Source organism: Molossus molossus, unplaced genomic scaffold (assembly GCF_014108415.1).
Source record: "Molossus molossus isolate mMolMol1 unplaced genomic scaffold, mMolMol1.p scaffold_m16_p_3, whole genome shotgun sequence".
In the NCBI taxonomy this organism is placed as follows: domain Eukaryota; kingdom Metazoa; phylum Chordata; class Mammalia; order Chiroptera; family Molossidae; genus Molossus; species Molossus molossus.
Genome location: NW_023425366.1, coordinates 130,278,117 through 130,299,405, shown reverse-complemented (window position 1 = coordinate 130,299,405; position 21,289 = coordinate 130,278,117). Strand labels below are relative to the sequence as shown.

The following is a 21,289-nucleotide window of genomic DNA, read 5'->3' as shown; positions in this document are numbered from 1 at the left end:
ATGGGTCGATGCTCAACACTGAGCCACACTGGCCAGGTGGGTGCATATATTTTTTGGAATTAGTATTTTGGGTTTCTTCAGATATATAACCAGAAGTAAAATCACTGGGTCATAAAGAAGTTTCATTATTAATTTTTTGAGGAACTTCCAAACTGTTTTCCAAAGAGCCAACACCAGTTGGCATTCCCACCAACAGTGCATGAGGGTTCCCTTTTCTTCACATCTTCACTAACACTTGTTGTTTGTTGATTTATTGATGATAGCCATTTTGACAGGTGGCAGATGATATATTTTTGTTTTAATTTTCATTTTTCTGATGATTAGTGTGTTGACCATCTTTTCATATGTCTATTAGCCATCTCTATGTCCTCTATGAAGAAGTGTCTATTCAGTTTTTTGCCTGTTTTTTTTTTTTATCCTCACCTGAGGACATCTTTCTATATTTTGTTCAGATAGAGTGGGAGGGAGAGAGAGAGAAAAAAAAACATCGATGTAAAAGGGACACATCGAGTGGTTGCCCCACGCACAACCCAACTAGGCCAGAGACAAACTGAAACCGATGTACATGCCCTTAGCGGGAACTGAACTTGGGTCTCTCTGGACTGCAGACCAACGTTCTAACTGCTGAGCCAAACTGGTCAGGGCTTTGCCTATGTTTAATTGGATTGTTTAATTGGATTGTTTAATTGGATGTTGGTATTGAGTTATATAAATTCTATATAAATATTAGATATTAATATTTTATCAGATGTATTATTGGCAAAGATGATCTCCCATTCAGTGGGTTATCTTTTTATTTATTTATTTTTTATTATTTTCTTTGCTGTACAAAAGTTTGATGTAGTCCCATTTGTTTATTTTGTTTGTTTGTTTCCCTTGCCCAAGGAGATATATCAGAAAGAATATTACTAAGATTACTGTCTGATATTTTACTGCCTCCATTTCTTCTAGGATTTCTATGGTTTTAAGGTTTACATTTAAGTGTTTAATTCATTTTGAGATTATTCTTGTGTATGGAGTAAGATGGTGGTCTAGTTCCATTTTTTGCAGGTATTTATCCAATTTTCCCTGCACCAATTATTGAATAGACTGCCTTTATTTCATTGTATGTTCTTGCCTATTTTGCTAAATATTAATTGAACGTATAGGCATGAGTATTTCTGGGCTTTCTATTCTGTTTCATTGATCTACGTGTCTGTTTTTTATGCCAGTATCATGCTGTTTTCATTACTACAAACTTGTAGTATAGTTTGATAGCAGGTGGTGTGATTCCCCCAATGTTGTTCTACTTTCTCAAGATTGCCGTGGCTAGTCGGGGTCTTTTGAGGTTCCATATAAATTCTTGGGTTATTTGTTCTAGTTCTGGGAAATATGCCATTAGTATTTTTATAGGAATTGTGTTGAATATAGAAATTGCTTTGAATAATATGTACAATTTAACAATGTTAATTCTTTCTATCCATGAGCATAGTACATACTTTCACTTATTTGTATCTTCTTTGACTTCTTTCTTTAGTGTTTTATAATTTTCCGAGTACAGGTCTTTTATCTCATTGGTTAAATTTATTCTGTAATATTTTATTTTATTTTTTATGTAATTGTAAATGGGATTGTTTTGTTAGTTTCCCTTTCTGATAGTCCATCATTGTATAAATATGCAACTAATTTTCTGAATATTTATTTTGTATCCTGTTACTTTACACATACAGTAGTTTTTTGGTGGAATCTTTTGGGTTCTCTATACATAGTATCATGTCATCTGCAAATAATGACAGTTTTACTTTTTCTTTTACAATTTGGATGTTTTTTACTTCTTTTCTGATTGCTGTGCCTGGGACATCAGTACTATGTTGAATAAGAGTGGTGAAAGTGGACCTCCCCGTCTTGTTCTTGTCCTAAGGGAATGCTTTTTAGTTTTTCCTCATTAGGTTTGATGTTAGCTGGAGGTTTGTCATATATGGCCTTTATTATGTTAAGGTATAATCCCTCTATTTCCACTTTGCTGAGAGGTGTTTGTTTGTTTGTTTGTTTGTTTGTTTGTTTGTTTTTTATCATAATTGGGTGCTGGATTTTGTCAAATGCTTTTTCTACATTTACTGATATGATCATATGCTATATCAGGTTAATTAATTTACAGAGATTGCACCAACCTTACATTTTAGGAATAAATCCTAATTATGGTGTGTGATCTTTTTAATGTATTGCTGGATTCAGTTTGCTAATATTTTGTTGATTTTTTTTTTTTTTTTTTTTTTTTCATCTACGTTCTTCAAGGATAATGGCCTTATCATCATTATTTCCTTTCTTCTATTCACTTCGGGCTTTGTTTGTACTTTTCGTAGTTCATTTAAGTGTAAGGTTAGATTGTTTATTTGAGACTTTTCTTGTTTCTTGAAGTAGGTCTGTATTGCTATGAATTTTTTTTATGAATGCTTTTGATTTGTCCCATAGATTTTGGGTCGTTGCATTGTCATTTTCATTTGTTTCAGGTCTGTTTTGATTTCTTTACTGATATCAATGCTAACCCATTTATTGTTTAGTAACATGTGTTTGTGTGTTTTTCAGTATTTTTCTTGTGATTAATTTCTAGTTCCACCCTAACATAGAGAAGATGCTTGATAGATTTTAATCTTTGTCCATGTTTAGGTCACTGGGCTCAGGCACAGTGCATACTGGCCACTCCCACGGGAATGCTTCTAGTTTCTCTCTGCTTCTTCTGGCTTCAGGGAGTGTCAGTGGCAACCTGATTCCTTCCCTGTCCAGAGAGCCACAGTGAGCTCTCTGTCTGTATCAGTGACACAGTTTCATCTCTTTTCTTTTTCTTCCTCTTTAATTTCCTCCTACTCTATCACCTTCAGATGCTTCTATGTGCAGACCTCTGACATGTTTGTGTATTAAGCAGGGAATCCTTTATTGAACATAGCTGTTCAAATCATTGTAACTTCAAGGGGAAAGACCAAGGGGGCCTCTCATGCCACCGTTTTTGTAACATCACTCTATTGTTTTTTAAATATTGTCAATATCATAACTTTTTCAACAGATGGCATGCACTTATAATAATAAGTTTAATGCATTTGCTAATTTTAACATGTATGTCAGTTCTATCTTGATTTCAATTGATTTTGTTATTATGATTCATATTTTCCAGTTTCTTTACATTTGGGGGTATTGGGTATTTCTGTATTCCTTGAAATGCTCCTGAAATTTGTTCTTAAAAGAATTAAGTTCTTTCAAAATTGTTTCTTTTATGACTGTTTTGCTTAGTCCACAGTTAAATGTTTCCCACAATTAAGGCAAGATCCTTCTTTGTAATCTATTCACTGTCCTATGAATCTTAAAATGTTCTATCCTGGCTGGTGGGAACAAGCAACCTTCCTAGCCCTAAGTGAGTGCCAGGGACTGTTCCCTCTAAGCCTTGAAGGGTTCTTTCTCCATCCCACATAGTTTCCTCACATGCATATGCTGATCATTTCTTACTTGAATACTCTTGTGGGCACCACTGGAGATGTCCAAGTTTGTTTCTGATGCATCTGTCTCCTCTTCAGTACTCCCTCCCTCCCTCCACTGGACTCAGATTTCTACCTTCAACTCAGGTAGACTGATGGATTCTTCCTGAGTTACTCAGCTCTGAGTCATAGATTTGAAACTATGGTAAGGTGGAACAGTCATGGGGCCTATGTTATTTATCACTTCTCAGGAATTGTTATCTTTTATTGCATGAAGTCTGTTATAAATAAATATTTGTTTCACATGTAATATCATCACACCTTGCATTTCTCAGGCCCTTTGTTTTATTCATTATGTTGATCACAATCCATAATTATTTTTATGTACCTTTACTTTTTTTCTATCTTCCTTTACCAAAGCTTTATTAAATCACTTATTTCTAGATGTAACTCTAACACACAGCGCAATGCCTGTTACACAGTGGGAATTTAGTAAATATCTTTTGAATGAAGAATGTTTACCTATGGTCTAAATTAATTAATGGAGTTGGTGATTTATTGCATACAGTAGATAATAGCAATGAAGTGTATGATTATATTCAGGTTTCTGGTTTGAACATCTTGGTGAATTTGGGGGCCATTCACTGACCTAGAGAGTACAGTTGAATATAAATTCAGGACATGATAATGAACAGAGTTTTATAGATACTGAATTTGAAATATTTCTAAATATTTAAACTTATGTTTCTGGTAGGCATTTGGAGATGTAGAGCTATAGCTTTGGAGAAAGATTATGACAAAAAATATTATCAGCATCTATAAGGTAATTGAATTCATAGGAGAAAATTAGATTCCCTAAGGCAGTCATTTTCAACTGGGGATAAGTATGTTCCTCTAGAAGATGTCTAACAATACTGAAGGTACTTTGGTTGTCATGACCCAGGTAAGAGACCTGAGGAGAGAAGTACCCTCCAAAAAAAAAAGAATTCTTTAATCCAAAATATCAACAGTGCTACTACTATTGAGAACCCCAGAATTTGTAGACAAACTCTCCTGGATGGTCACAGGTCAGGTTGGCAACATTTGTACCCCCTTCTTTGGTTTCTTCTACATTTCAAAAGGGAACGCATTAACTGCATTCCCAAAAATTTTCTTCTCTGTTTGCTTTGTTGTTAGGATTGCTAATGAGAGGCACCTACAAACAGATTTTAGATTCACCTGGGAGAGTTTTTGGGAACCACAGGATTTCACATTTCACACCAAAATATTAGGAGTTTCCAAGAGACATTTTAATAGCGTTTTCAAACATGTTCTTTAAAAAACTGAATAAATATTTTAGGGTCCATAGGCCACAAATAATGTCTAGTGTATAGTCTTTTCTATTATTATTATTTTAATCCTCACTCGAGGATATTTTTACATTAACTTCAGATAGAGCTGGAAGGGGAGAGGAAAGTACAGAGACAGAGAGAGAAAAATCGATGTGAGAGAGACACATCGATTGGTTGCCACCCATACAACCCCAACTGGGGGTGGGGACAAACCGCAACTGAGGTATGAGCCCTTGGTTGGAATTGAACCCGGGACTCTTTGGTTCGTGGGCAACACTCTTACAGCTGAGCCATACTGACCAGGACCTTTTAATTATTTTTTAACAAGCCTTTAAAAGTGTAAAAACCATTGTTAGTTCATTGGCTGTACAAAAACAAATAATGGGATTAACATGGGTTTGCTAACTCCTGCTTCAGTAACAAAAATTCTGGGCATGCTCTTGTAAATCACCCAACTTCCCCCTGAAATAATGGCATCAACTTTCCTGATCTTTGATTGCAGGTTCTGTGAGCTTTTCCAGCTCTTACTACAATTGAGTAAGCCCATAAATACTATATTACGCCCAGCCAGTGTGGCTCAGTGGATTGAACATTATCCCATGGACTGAGAGGTCTCAGTTGGATTACTGGTCAGGGCACATGTGCCAGTTGCAGGCTGGATCCCCAGTAGGGGGCGTGCAGGAGGCAGCTGATTGATGTTTCTCTCTGAAATCAATGCTCCAATCTCTTTCCCTTTCTCTCTCTAAAAAATAAAATTAATAAAAACACATTTTTTAAAAATACTATATTATACTCTTCATATGTATAATATAGAGAGATCTTCTTTTTTTAAACTCATCTTTGTTGTTGAATGTATTACAGATATTCCCCCTTTCTATCCCCATTGACTCCCCCCTCCCCAGTCCCGCCCCCTGCCTGCCTTCCCCACACTATTGTTGGTGTCCATTGGTTATGCATATATACATAGAAGTTCTTTGGATTATCTCATCCCACCTTCCCTCCCCCCTTCCCTTTGAGGTTTATCAGTCTAACAAATTTATACTTCTTAAATCTTTCATACTTTTCACCCATCTCCCCAGGCCCCTCCCATCTGGAAAGCAACAAAAAGTTATCTGTATCTATGAGTCTGTTCTGGTTCTGCTGGTTCATTGTGTTTGTAGCTTCAATTGTTGATAGATATGTATTAATTGCATTTTATTGTTCATATATTTTTTGATAGCTGTGTGGTGTTTATTTTTAATTTTTATTAATTTATTTTTATTACAGATGTTTTCCCTTTTCTGCCCCAAGACATCCTCCACCCCAACCCACCCTTCCTCCCCCAGCATTGTTGTCTACTTCCATTAGTTACACATTCATACACATAAGTTCTTTGGTTTATCTCATCCACCCCCCCACCCCCCCCCACCCCCCGATGAAAGGTCTGTCACTCTGAACTGTACTCCTTTCTATGTCTCTGGTTCTATTTTGTTCATCAGCTTATTTTCTTCATTATTTTCCACAAATAAGTGAGATCATGTGGTATTTGAATTTCTCTAATTGGCTTATTTCCCTTAGCTTAATGCTCTCCAGGTCCCTCCATGTCATCTCAAAGTATAAGAGATCTTTCTTACAGCTACATACTGTTCCACTGTGTATATGTACCACAGCTTTTTATTCACTACTGATGGACACTTAGGCTGTTTCCAGATCTTAGCAATTGTAAACAGTGCTGCTATGAACACAGGGGTACATGTATTATTTCTGATTGGTGTCTCAGGCTTCTTAGGATATATTCCTAGAAGTGGGATCACTGGGTCAAATGGCAGATTAATTTTTAATTTTTTTGAGAAAACACCATGTTGTTTTCCATCGTGGCTGCACCAGTCTGCATTCCCACCAGCAGGATACTAGAGTCCCCTTTTCTCCACACCCTTGCCAGCACTTGTTGTTTGATGATTTGTTGTTGTAAGCGATTCTGGCAGGTGTGAGGTGATACCTCATAGTTGTTTTAATTTGCATCTTTCTGATGATTAGTGACGTTGATCATTTCTTCAAATGTCTCTTGGCCATTTGTATGCCTTTCTTGGAGAGGTGTCTATTTAGGTCCTCTGCCCCCGCCCCCCAACTTTTTTTTTTTTTAATGTGTGTCCCTAGCAGGAACCGAACCCAGGACTCTCTGGTCTGCAGGCCAATGCTCCAACTGCTGAGCCAAACCGGCCAGGGCCCTCTGCCCATTTTTTAATTGAGTTCTTTGTATTCTTTTTGTTGAGTTGTATGAGCACCCTATATATTTTGGAAATTAACCCCTTATCCGATGTATCATTGGTGTTTATGCTCTCCCATGTGGTGTGTTGCCTTTCCATTTTGATGGTTGTTTCTTTTGCTGTGCAGAAGCTTTTAACTTTGATGTAGTCCCATGCATTCATTTTGTCTTTTGTTACTCTTGCCTTAGGCGTTGCATCGGTGAAAAATCTGCCTCGTATATGTCTGAAATTTTGTTGCCTACATTTTCTTCTAGGATTTTTATGGATTCACAAGTCACATTTAAGTCTTTTATTCATTTTGAGTTTATTCTTGTGAATGGTGTAAGTTGGTGATCTACTTCCACTTTTTTGCATGTAGCTGCTTAATTTTCCCAACACCATTTATTAAAGATGCTTTCTTGACTCCACTGTATGCTCTTGCCATCTTTGTCCAATATTAATTGAGCTTAATGTCTTGGGTCAATTTCCAGGTTCTCTATTCTGTTCCATTGCTCTATATGCCTGTTCTTGTGCCAGTACCAAGCTGTTTTGATTACAATGGCTTTGTAGTATACCACAATATTCAGTATGGTGATCCCTCCTACTTTGTCCTTCTTTTTCAAGATTGCTGTAGCTGTTTGGGGTCTTCTTTGGTTCCATATGAACTTTTGAAGCATTTTTTCTAGTTTTGTGAAATATGTCTTTGGTATTTTGATGGGGATTGCATTGAATCTATAGATTGCTTTGGGTAGCATGGACATTTTAATGATGTTAATTCTTCCAATCCAAGAAAAAAGTATGTGCTTCCACTTTCTTATATCTTCCTCTATTTTTTTTTTAATGTCCTGTAGTTTTCTGCATATAGATCTTTTACTTCTTTGGTTAAGTTTACTCCTAGGTATCTTAATTTTTTTGCCACAGTAGTAATGGGGTTGTTTTTTAGTTTCTCATTCTGTGAGTTTATTATTGGTGTATAAGAATGCCATTGATTTCTTGATGTTAATTTTGTAACCTGCTACATTGCCAAATTTGTTTATTGAATCTGGTAGATTTTTTATGGAGTCTTTAGGGTTTTCTATATACAATATTATATCATCTGTGAATAATGAAAGTTTTACTTCCTCCTTTCCCATTTGAATCCCTTTTATTGTTTTTACTTGTCTAATTGCTGTGGCTAAGAATTCCAATACTGTGTTAAGAGTGGTGAAAGTGGGCATCCCTGTCTTGTTCCTGTATTTAAGGGAAGTGCTTTTAGTTTTTCCCCATAGAGTATGATATTCCCGTAGGTTTTCAATATATGACCTTCATTACGTCAAGACATGATTCTTCTATTCTCACATTGCTAAGCGTTTTTTATCAGAAAAGGATGCTGAATTTTGTTGAATGCTTTTTCAGCATCTATTGACATGACATATGATTTTTATCTTTCATTTTGTTTATGTGGTGTAGCACATTTACTGATTTGTGAATATTGTACTAGCCTTGAACCCCTGGGATGAATCTCACTTGGTCATGGTGAATAATTTTTTTTTAATCTGTTCCTGGATTCGATTGGTTAGTATTTTGTTGAGGATTTAGTCATCTATGTTCATCAGGGATATGAGCCTGTAGTTTTTTTTCTTTGTAGTGTCTTTTTCTGGTTTTGGAATTAGAATTATGCTGGCCTCATAAAGTGACTTTGGAAGTCTTCCTTCTTCTTGAGTTTTTTGAAATAGTTTGAGGAGAATGGGTATTAGTTCTTCTTTGAATGTTCAGTAAAATTCCCCCATGAAGCCGTCCAGGACTGGGCTTTTGTTTGCTGGGAGAGTCTTGACTACATCTTCAATTTCTTTTGTTGTTATTGGTGTGTTCAAGTTTTCTATCTCTTTCCGGTTCAGGTTTGGGAGACCGTGTTTCTAGAAATATGTCCATCTCATTTAGATTGTCAAATTTGTTGCCATGTAATTGTTCATAGTTTTTGTTAACAATCCTTTGTATTTCTCTTGTGTCAGTTATTATTTCTCCTCTTTTATATCTGATTGTGTGTAATTTGGTTCTCTCTGTTTTTCTTGTTGAGTCTAGCTAAGGGTCCATCAATTTTGTTTATCTTTTCAAAGAACCAGCTCTTTGTTTCATTGATGCCTTGAATTGTTTTTTTGGTCTCCATGTCATTTATTTCTACTCTAATCTTTACTACTTCCTTCTACTGGCTTTGGGGTTTTCTTTTGGTTTGCTTTCTAGCTCTTTAAGATGTGAGGTTAGATAGTCTAATAGAATTTTTTTTTGCTTCTTGAGGTATGCTTGTAGTACTATAAACTTCCCTCTCAGAACTGCTTTTGCTGCATCCCATAGATTTTGTGTGATTGTATGTTCATTTTTATTTGTTTCCAGGAAGTTTTTAATTTCTTCCTTGATCTCTATGGTAACCCATTCATTGTTCAATAACATGCTATTTAGCCTCCATGTTTTCAAATGTCTTTGCATGTTCTTGTTGCAACTGATTTCTAGTTGCATGCCATTGTGATCTGAGCAGATGCTTGATATGATTTCATTCTTGAACATGTAGAGACTGAGTTTGTACCCTAACATGTGGTCTATCTTTGAGAATGTCCCATGTGCACTTGAGAAGAATGCGAATTCTGAAGTTTTGGGGTGTAATTCTCTGTAGATATCTATTAAATCCATTTGATGTAGCACTTCATTTACAGTCTGTGTTTACTTGTTAATTTTTTGTCTAGATGATCTATCCAGTGATGTCAGTGGGGTGTTGAAGTCCCCTGCGATGATTGTATTGCTGTTGATTTCTTCTTTGAAGTCCTCCAGAAGATTTTTAATATATGTTGGTGCTCCTATATTGGGTGCATATTTGTTTACCAAAGTTATATCTTCCTGTTGGCTAGATCCTTTCAATATTATGTAGTGGCCTTCTTTGTCTCTAGTTATGGTCTTCATTTTAAAATCTAATTTATCAGATATGAGTATTGCTACCTCATTTTTTTTTCCCTTTCCATTTGCCTGAAAGATTTTTTCCATCCCTTCACTTTCAGCTTATGTGAGTCTTTTGTGAGATGTTCTTGTAAACAACATATATGTGAATCATGTTTTTTTTCTAGTCAGCTACTCTGTATCTTTTTATTGGAGCATTCAGACCATTCACATTTAAGGTGATAATTGATATGCACTTATTTATATCCATTTTTGTTTAGTGTGGTTCTATTTTTCTTCCCATTTATTTTACTAATTACAGCAGTCCTTTTAGCATATCTTGCAGTGCTGGTTTGGTGTTTATATATTTCCTTCGCCTTATTTTGTCTGGAAAGCTCTTTATTTGACCTTCTATTTTGAATGATAGCCTTGCTGGATAGAGTAGTCATGGACTCGGATCCTTATTTTTCATGACCTTGATTACTTCATGCCACTCCCTTCTGGCCTGTAGTGTTTCTTGTGAGAAGTCAGCTGAGAGACTTATGGGGTTTCCTTTGTGTGTAACCTGTTGCTTACCTCTTGCTGCCTTTAGGATTCTCTCTTTGTCTTTAATTTTGGGCATTTTAATTAGTATGTGTCTTGGTGTGGGCCTGTTTGGGTTCTTCTTACTTGGGGCTCTCTGTGCTTCTTGAACTTGAATGCCTTCTTCCTTCAACAAGTTAGGGAAGTTTTCTGTCACTATTTCTTCAAATATATTCTCTAACCCTTGCCCATTTTCTTCCTCTTCAGAAACTTCTATGATATGAATGTTATTATGTTTCCAATTGTCCCACAGTTCTCTTAAGCTATCTTCCTGTTTTTTAATGATTTTTTTCCTTTAGGTTTTCTAATTGGTTGATTTTTTCTACCCTGTCTACTAAGTCACTGATCCCATCCTTAGTTTCCTTTACTCTGCTGGTTATTCTTTCCAATGTGTTCTTTATTTCTGATATGTAATTCTTCATTTCCAATTGTTTGGTTTTCAGTGTTTCTATTTCTTTACTCATAGTGCTAAGCTTTTTACTCATTTCGTTGAGCTTCCTCATTATCATTGCTCTGAACTCTACCTCTGATAACTTGCTTAACTGAATTTCATTTATCTCATCTTTAATAAAGTTCTCTTGTTCTTTCATTTGGGATTTGTTTCTTTGTTTCACCATTTGGCTATCTCAATGGGTTTTGGAGCCTGCCTACTTTTCCTGTTGGTGTTGGTGTTCTGCTGTTTGTGGCTCCCTCTACTGGGTTTGGATGAGTGTGGGAGAACCCACCTTAAACACCACTGTGTCAAGTATTACTTTCCTGGGTAGGTTTACAAGCCCAGGAAAGGTTCACTTATCCTCTTGCTTTTTGCCTTGACACTCTTGTTCTCAGTTACTTCATAAGCCTTGGGTTATAGCCCTGAGGTGAATGAAAATATCCCTTAGGTATTCATGATAAGAGGATTTTCGGAAGGTGGGACAGATGCTGGCTGTTAATGAGCTTCAATTTGCATTACTCTGGCCCACCTGGGTGGAGTTAAATTTCTGAGGCAGTGGCTGTTGCTTCCCCCCGGGCCTCTGGGAAGGGGCTCTTTGAGTAATATGGCTACTGTTTTGTGAGGGAGTGATTCAGCACAAAACTCCCAAAGCCCTCATAGCTTTTCCAGCTTCTGAGTGTCCACACAGTTCCAGTCCAGTCTGCCCTCCCTCTGCTGGTGCCTAAGGTGAGTGGCTGTAGCTCATTTAGTGCTCTGTCCTGGTCCTCTGCACTTTGAAACTAGCTTGGGACTTTAACCCCAAGGGAGCTGCTCACAGCTAAAATAGATTCTGTTCAGGGGCTCCCAGCCCACCATCTCATACCTTGGAAGATCCTACCAGGTTTAATTCAGTGTCCTTTCTTCCTGTCTCTGGTTATATGGGTCCTCTCCAGCTACTTTTTTGTTGCTTTTTCTTGATGATTTTTCTTTATTTTAGTTGTAATTCCAGTTTGGTCCTGAGAGATGGTTTGTGTAGCTTCCATTCAGTCCATCACCATTTTGGAATCCCCCACTGTTCATATTTTTGTTCTTTTTCTCCTTCAATAACATCCTTCCACATTTCATATAATATTAGTTTGGTGGTGATGAACTCCTTTAGCTTTTTCTGATCTGGAAAACTCTTTACATGTCCTTTGGTTCTAAATGATAGCTTTGCAAGATAGAGTAATCTTGGTTGTGGGTCATTGCTTTTCATCTCCTTGAATATGTCTTGCCACTCTTTTTAGGTCAAAAAGTTTCTTTTGAGAAATCAGCTGACAGGTAGTTGGGAGCTCCTTTATAGGTAATGAATTGCTTTTCTCTTGCTGCTTTTAAGATTTTTCTCCTTGTCTTGAACCTTTGGCATTTTGATGATGATATATCTTGGAGTGGGCCTCTTTAGGTTTATCTTTTTGGGGACTCTTTGTGCTACCTGGACGTGTATGTCTGTTTCCTTCACCAAGTTAAGGAAATTTTCTGTCATTTGTGTTTCAAATAGGTTTTCAATTTCTTGTTCTCTCTCTTCTCCTTTTGGCACCCCTATGATGTGAATGTTGGCACATGTGAGGTTGTCCCAGAGGCTCCTTACACTATTCTCATTTTCTTGGATTCTTTTTTCTTTTTGCTGTTCTAATTGTGTGATTTTTGCTTTCTTATATTTCAAATTGATGGTTTGCTTCTTGGCTTTACCTACTCTACCAATGTTTTCCTGTAAGTTATTCTTTATTTCAGTTAGTGCATCCTTCATTTCTGACTGGTCCTTTTTATGTTGTTGATATTCTCACTAAGTTTCTTGGAGATCTCCTTAAGTTCCTTGATTGTCTTACTAAGTTCCTTGAGAAACCTTATAACCAGTGTTTTGAACTCTGCATCTGATTGATTGCTTATCTTCATTTTGTTTACTTTACATTCCTGGAGTTTTGTTTTTGTTTTTGTTTTTTGTTTTGTTTTGTTTATTTTCATTTGGGACATGTTTCTTTGTCTTCTCATTTTGGTTGCTTCCCTGTGATTATTTCTATGTATTAGGTAGAGTTGCTATATCTACTAGGCTTCATAGGGTGGCCTATTATTGTAGGTGTCCTGTAGGATCCAGTGGCACAGCCTTCTTGATCATCCCAGCTGGGCCTTTGAGGTGCACCACTAGTGTGGACTGTACATCCTTCTGTTGTCATTGAGTCTTGATTGCTGTTGACACATCAATTGCAGGAATTTACTCCTCAAGCTGGTCAGCTGTAAGGACTGGCTCTGCTCACTGACCTCTGGCCTCTGACTCCCTTGGAAAATCAGCTGTGTAGGGGCCCACCACCCAGAGCAAGACTTACTTGATCAGGGCTGTGGTATTCATTGAGTCTGCTCATTGAGTGTGTCACTTGTGGAGGTGGTTGGTGGTGGTGTTTTGGTGTGGTTCGAAGTTGGCCATTAGGTGTGCTATTTCTAAGGCAAATTCAGCCACTGCCTGTGTTTCATCCGGGGTTACCTTGCACAAGCTACAAAGTGATATGCAGATGGCTGCTTCTTGTGCTAGGCATGGAGGTGACCAGGTAAAGCCAAGTTGTGAACCAAGGTTGGTTGTTTCTTGTCCCAGGCCTGGGGCCACTTAATGAGAGGTTTGGGGCTCACTGAAACCAGATGCTACTTGTTTAAGGTATTTTAGGAAACTCTGAAGCAACATCCAAGACAGGCCAATCCTATGGAAAGCCTTTGGAAACAGCTTGTATGGGTCCAAAAGTTGGGTGAGGTGGGGCCTCAGGGAATCACCAGGGTGGAACAAATAGTGAGAGCCAGGTTGCTGGAGTCCCAATTTTGGCGGCCATCTTCTTCCCCTGGGAAAGTCTCACCAAAGGAACATCAGCCTCCGCAAGCTCATCTGTCCAGGAGAAAGTCACCTCTCCAGCTCTCATCCTGAAGCCAAATAGCTCAGTTCTTTCTTGTATGTCTCTGTTGCCCCTCAAGCTGCCTTTCCTCTGAGCTTAGAGGGAGGAAGTCTAAATAAGTCCATGAGTGGGCCTTTTAAGAGGAACTGCCTGGGGCTCTAGCAGCTGTACCCTTCTTCAGTCTGAGTTTCCCCTGGATTTTTCAGCCATAAGTTATGGGGACTTCTTTTTCTGGCACTGGAACTATGAACTGAGTGCCTGGTATGGGATGGGACCCCCTCACTCCTCAGGGAGGACCTTCACAGCCAAGGTATCCTGATTTTTATCTGCCACATGTGGCAGATGGGTGGCCTATTGTTGTAGGTGTCCTATAGGATCCAGTGGCACAGCCTCCTTGATCACCCCAGCTGGCCCTTTGATGTGCACCACTAGTGTGGGTGTGGGACAAGCCCGACTGCACCTTCACCCCTCCTATGTCTCGATATGGCTGCTTCAATTTTGTGGTTATAGGATGCCATTCAGGTCAATGTCAAGCTGTTCTGAATGGTGTTGGTTCTGTAGTTTAGTTGTAATTTTGATGTGTTTGTGGGAGGAGGTGATACCATGTTTTCCTATGCCACTATCATGACCAGAAGCCGAGAAGTCTTCATTTTTATTACCAGATATAGATAGATGTACATACCACTGTAATTTCACAATTATTTGGACTAACATACAAACTCAGTGTACCTGCAAATATTGGTTCTTGTTCAAAATATCATTATACCTGATGATATAATATTGATTCTTCTAAGAATAGAGGATATAATCATTTGTCTTTCATAAGTGATAGTAATAAGTATCAAGTTTTTTTCTTTTATTTCATAGGAATTTGGTGACAAGGTAGCAGTAAATGACATGTCTTTGAATTTATATGAGGGGCAGATCACTATTCTTCTAGGAAAAAATGGGGCAGGAAAAACCACAACATTGTCTATTCTTACAGGTATGTATTCAGCTCTGTGCAGATCATAAGTCAGGTTCCTTCTAAGACTGTAAATCAACTTCTGGTGTTGAGTATGTTATTTCAGTGTTAGTATTATTACAGTTTCAATTATTTATAACAAAAATGCTTCATTGATGTAATAAATTTATTTATTCAATTAAAAATGTATATGCTAATTCTTTTTATAGGAATTTATAATACAGGGGTGATTACAAGTCTGTTGCACTCAATTTTATACTCTGATGGAAATACGGACAAAAACTTGAAACTTACACCATACGAAAGAAAGTAGACATTATATGTAGGACAATATTCACCCAATAGAATGACATATAACCTGTTTTGGTGACAGTGAATAGGAAAGCAACATCAATCTGAGGCAAATACAAGGTATAAAGGCCTCTGTGAAGGGAAAGACTAATATAGGTATAAGCAGAGACCAGGAAGCTTAAAAGCAGAGATTATCTTTATAACTAGATGTGATAAGGAAGCTGGATGAATCAAAAGGTCAAATCACAAAAGGTTTTAGGGAAGCCATTCTGTGTTAAGAATTTATGCTGAGAGCAATGAGAAGCTATAGAACAATATTTATGAAGTTTTATACTTTAGAAACATTGCATTAATAAGGAAAGAAGAGTGGATAAGGAACACTAGGGTCCATGAGGATAGTCAATCCCATGTTGTGTGTTAAATTAGTGTAATTCCTAGGGGCTAGAGCAGGGCTGAGCTTCATAGTTGAGACAAAATGGCTTCTTTTTTAATACAAAAGTAATGGAAAAACTAAGTCAGGAGGAGGAGACATTCTCTAGTTTATATATTTGGACTGACTCCCTATAAATCTTAGTTAAAACTCTTCTTAAAAGATTAACTTCTTAGTTAACATCACAAGGTTATGATTTTAGTTATCATTACCTTCATGATGACATACATAGCTGATATGCTTTAGAAAAGATATCTTGGAACACACTTCATGCTTTACATGTTATATCAGAACACATATTATGTACTTCCTTATTTGCATGTGCTCATGCCCTTTCTCTAATTGGGAATGCCTAAATCTATACTACACCTATTAAAAATTTTATTTATACACCCAGATACAGCTCAAAAGCAACCATCTGGAGCAAAATGGCAGAGGAGGTAGATCCATGTTCTAGTTCCTTCACAGACAAAACTGATCAACAAGCTAAAAAATGTCAGAACTCTGAAAACAGGTAAAGACTTACAGCAATCAAGCAATACTAAATTAAGTGGGTGACATCAGTAATGCAGTAGACTTGGAAGCTCCAGACCCTCATTCCCCACAGAGACACAAAGTTAACAACAATATACAGACAAAATTGCCTTTTTAAAGAACTCTGAGTACCAGTTTGGAAGCAACAGCATGCATGTGAATGCACAGCCAATACCAAAAAGGGTAGAAATTTTGCAGTATTTTCTCACCCTAATCCTTTCCCCACATGACATGGTGTGATCAGGAGGAAACTTTTCAACTCAAAGTTTTTTCATTGGAACAGAAAGGAAAGATTGCAAGTTGCATTCAATATTCTGAATTTTCTAAGTGCTGCCAAGGAATTGGTTTCTGTCATGTCTAATGGAGCACTGATGGGAGTAACAGCATGGTATGGAAGCCAGGTTTAAATCCACAGAAAAAAGAGGCAACCTATTCAGCATTTTGAATTGCTTTAGAGCAGCAGAAACTCTGAAAAATTTCACAAACAGGTACCAAAGGAGTGTCAGAGTACAGGAAGAAAAAAAAAGAAAGAAAATGAAACCAAAACCTTCATGTTGCTTAGGGAAATTAAGCAGTTAAAGGCAGATGTATATATTGGCATTAAAGCACACATACAATTCCAGAGAAGACACATCCCCAGAAAGGCTTTGCAAAGTCCTAAAACTTCTAGCTGGGCTGATTGGTGAAGGCCTCCACATGCAAGAAACCAGTCCATAAAAAAATGTCTGTTTTTAAGAGTTTAGATCTCAACAGAACATCACAATGCATACAAAAAAAAAAGAAAGAAAATATGCCAGAATCAAGGTAACAAAACAAAGCTCCAGAATCTGACCTTTAAGATACACAGATTTCTGAGTTATCTGACAAATAAATAAAAAGTCATTTTAAAGATGTTCAACTATATAAAAGAGAAATATTGCTAAACCCATGTTGCTGAAATGGGTTTATTTCTACAGGAGTGAGTGCCAGAAAAAGAATAGATGGGACAACATATAAAGATTTAAAATATTACCTTTTGGGAGAGGTGGCAGAGTGAATGGAAGCTACACAAACCATCTCCCAGGACCAAACTGGAATTTCAACAAAATAAAAACAAGTCATCTGGAAAAACCAACTGAAGAACATCTGGTCAGAACCTTTGTAATCAGGGGCATAAAGAGGATACCAAATTGCGACTTGAAGGATGTGCAGAGGTGCAAGAGTGCTGGCTGGGGTTTCAAAGGCAGCAGCTGAGGGATGTCTTAGCTGTGAGAAGCTTCCTCTGAGAACTCAGGGATTTAAACCCCAAGCTGGCTCCCCAGCACAAAGGGGCAGCAGAACAGGGAAAGGCATCCACTACACCTGGCTGAGAAAATCACCAAAGCAGAGATTTTTGTCTAGCAGGGAGAAGCACTGGGGACACCAGTACTTCCATGATGGGCCAGAACACTAAATTACAGCTAAAACCACTCACCTTGGGGTCCAGCAGAGGGAGAGTGGACTGGACTGGAGCTGTGTAAGGAGAGTCGGGGGTTCGTGGCATTAAGGAGAAAGTTGGGAAGGAGTCCCTCAGCATGCATATGCTGACTCAGTCCCCCAGAAGGCAGTAGCCATTGTGCTCAAGCCTCTTCATATCAGAGTGGGTTTATCCCTAGGGAAAAGCAACTGCCCCTTTCTCAGGAATTTAACATCAACCAGCCCTGACAAGTGCAACCTGAGGCTCATTAACACCCAGAGACTACCTCCAAGCCAGCAGGCAGAGAAGAGTCTCTGAAGGCTTTGAGCTTTGCACCTGGCTCTCAGTGTAGAAGGTCATGTTTCTGGGGACTGAACTGTGAAGGCCGAAGCCTGAACCCCTGTGCTGAGCCATTAACTTATACTGCAGAAACCATTTTCTTCTCAAAGCAACTTTAACCCAGAGGAAAGCAATTACCACACCCACTGGAAGACTTCTTATCCTGTCCACCTGAGGGATTCTTCATTCAGCTGAAGGCTACAACCTGAGGCTCGTTAAGTAACTGAGACTAATAGCCTGCAGGAAAATAAAACTAGACAGGGATGTTTGCATGGTCCATTCCATACTCATCCACACCCAGCTGAGGGAGCAATAATCAGCGGAACATCAACACTCACAGAAAACTTGGCAGGCTCCAAACCCTGCTGAGACAGCCAAAATGGTGAAACCAAGAAATAAATCCCAAGTGAAAGAAAAAGAGAATTTTACTGAAGAAGGGATAAATTAAATGGAGTTAAATAAGTTATCAGAGGTGGAGTTTAAAATAATGATTATGAGGAAGCTCAACAGCATGACTAAAAAGCTCAACAGGATGAGTAAAGATATAGAAACAAATAAAATCAACCCATTGAAAATGAAAAACCACCAAGCAGAAATGAAGAATGACATAGCATAAGTAAGAACATATTGGAAGGAATAACCAGCAGAGTAGAGGAAGCCGAGGATCAGGTCAGTGAATTAGAAGATAGGGTAGAGAAAAAAATTAATCAGAGAACAAAAAAGAAAAAAAAATTTTTTTTAATGGGAGGACAGTGTAAGAGAACTGTGGGACAACATGAACTTAACAACATCTGCGTGATAGGAGTATCAGAATTAGAAGAAAGTGAGCAAGGGTTAAAGAATATATTTGAAGAAATACTTGCAGAAAACTTTCCTAACTTGGTGAAGGAAAAAGTCATAAATGTTCAGGAAGCACAGAGCGCCCCAAGTAAGAAGAACCCAAAGAGGCCCACACCAAGACACATCATCATTAAAATGCCAAAAATTAAAGACAAAGACAAAAGAGAATTGTAAAGGCATCAAGAAAAAAGCAACAGGTAACTTACAAAGGAGCCCCCATAATGCTGTCAGCTGATTTCTCAAAAGAAAAACTACATTTTAGAAAGGGAATGGCATGAAGTATTCAAGGCCATGAAAAACAAATATCTGAATCTAAGACTACTTTATCCAACAGGCTGTCATTCAAAATAGAAGGTGAAAGAAAGAAATTCTCAGGCCAAAAAAAAAAAAAAAAGGTGAAGGGAATATATTAGCATCAACCCAGCATTGCAAGAAATGTTAAAAGGACTGCTATAATAAACAGAAGAAATACATAGAGAGAAACATAGGCATAATAAAAATGGCAGTAAATAATAACCTTAAATGTAAATGGCTTAAATGCTCCAATCAAAAGATGCAGAGCAGCTAAATGAATAAGAAAGCAAGATTTATATACATGCACTCTACAAGAGACTGATTTCACAACAAATGACTCATATGGGTTGAAAGTAAAGGGACAGAAAAAAACTTTTCCAAGAAAATGGAAAGGGGACAAAAAGCTGGGGTAGAAATACTAATATCTGATCAAATACACTTCAAAATGAAGACCATAACAAGAGACAAAGAAGGCCACTACATAACGATGAAAGGATATATCCAACAGGAGAATATAACCTTGGTAAATATATATGCACCTAAAATAGAAGCACCAAAATATATTGTAAAACTTCTGGAGGACAACAATACAATCATAGTAGGATACTTCAACACCCCACTGACATCACTAGATAGCTCCTCTAGACAAATAATTAACAACAACACAGAGCCTCTACATGATACACTAGATCAAATGCATTTAATAGATATTTACACAGCATTAAACAACAAAACTTCAGAATACACATTCTTCTCAAGTACACATGGGACATTATCAAAGATAGAACACATATTAGGACACAAACTAAAGTCTCTACAAGTTCAAGAAGACTAATATTAAGCATCTTCTCAGATCACAATGGCATGACATTAGAAATTAATTACAACAAAAATACTGAAAACATTCAAACACATGGAGGCTAAATGCATGTTATTAAACAATGAATGGGTTACCAAGGATATCAAGGAAGAAATTAAAAACTTCCTGGAAACCAGTGAAAATGAACACACAACACCACAAAATCTATGCAGTGAAAGCAGCCCTGAGAAGGAAGCTCATAGCACTACAGCCTGCCTCAAGAAACAAACAAAAAATTCTAATAGACTGTCTAACCCTAAAACTTAAAGAACTAGAAGTAAACAAAAAGAAAAACACAAAGCAAGTAGAAGTACGGAGATAGTAAAGGTCAGAGCAGAAATAAACAACAGACTAAAAAACAATTCAAAAACTATAAGAAACAAATAACTTGTTTTTTGGAAAGATAAACAAGATTGATGAACTTTTAGCCAGACTCAATAAAAAACAGAGAGGACCCAAATAAACAAAACCAGAAAAAAAAGAGGAGAAATAACAACTGTGACACCACAGAAATATAAAGAATTGTTAGAAAATACTACGAACATTTATACAACAACAAATTGGACGACCTATGCAAAATGGAAAACTTTTTAGAATCACCCAACACTGAACTGGGAAAAGTAAAACAACATGAACAGACCAATAACAATTAAGGAAATTGAAATTATAATAAATTCCTAGCTAACAAAAGCCCAGATCCAGACAGCTTCACAGCAGAGTTTCATTAAATATTCAAAGAAGAACTAACACCAATTCTTCTCAAACTATTCCAAAAAATTAAAGAGGAAGAATGTCACCCAAGATATTTTTTATGAGGCCACCATAATTCTAATTCTAAAACCAGGTAAAGACACTACAAAAAAAAAAAAAAAAAACTTAGGGACCTGACATGGCAGCGAAGTGAATGGAGCTACACAGACCATCTCCCAGGACCAAACTAGATTTACAATGAAAATAAAGGCAAATCGTTAGGAAGGGCCAACCAAAAGACACCTTGGAGGAACACATAACCAGAAACACCGACTCAATCCTGGTAGGCTTGCGAGGACGCGAGAGGGGGCCAGGAGCCCACAGTCCGCAGCGGCCTGGGCAGGGACCAGGGATCTCAGCGGGAAGTTACTGCTACCACCTCCCTTGCGACTCTGCATGGGTCCTGGGAACTCTGTTGCCTGCTAAGCCCTCGGCTGGTGCCGCACAGACTCACGGGGACCAGGGGACTGGGCTGGAAGCTACTGCCACCTCTGCAGTGTCCTGCTACAACAGCTGCTCAGGCCTGGGGTTACTGCTGAGTGCAACGCCCTTGGCTGGAGCGCCAGCCGGGCCTTCCTTGGCTGGAAACAGCACCCTTGGGTTAAAAGTCCCAGGCAGCTCCAAGATGCAGAGTCCGGACAGAGGCTAAATTGACAGCAGCCACTCACCTTGGGCTCCGGCAGACGCAAGGCAGACTGGACTAGAACTGTGTGGGGACACTCGGGTTTTGGAGGGTGCTAA

At 37.9% G+C, this 21,289-nt stretch overlaps 1 protein-coding gene across 1 annotated transcript in view; it reads left to right on the top strand.

The window, feature by feature from the left end:
* The window catches only part of LOC118642705 (ATP-binding cassette sub-family A member 3-like), a 250,011-nt gene that overhangs the window by 31,292 nt on the left and 197,430 nt on the right, over positions 1-21,289 (top strand). The window contains exon 4 of the mRNA XM_036280627.1: positions 14,680-14,797. Coding sequence (XP_036136520.1) covers positions 14,680-14,797 — 118 coding nt within the window. The remainder of the gene's footprint in view (positions 1-14,679; positions 14,798-21,289) is intronic.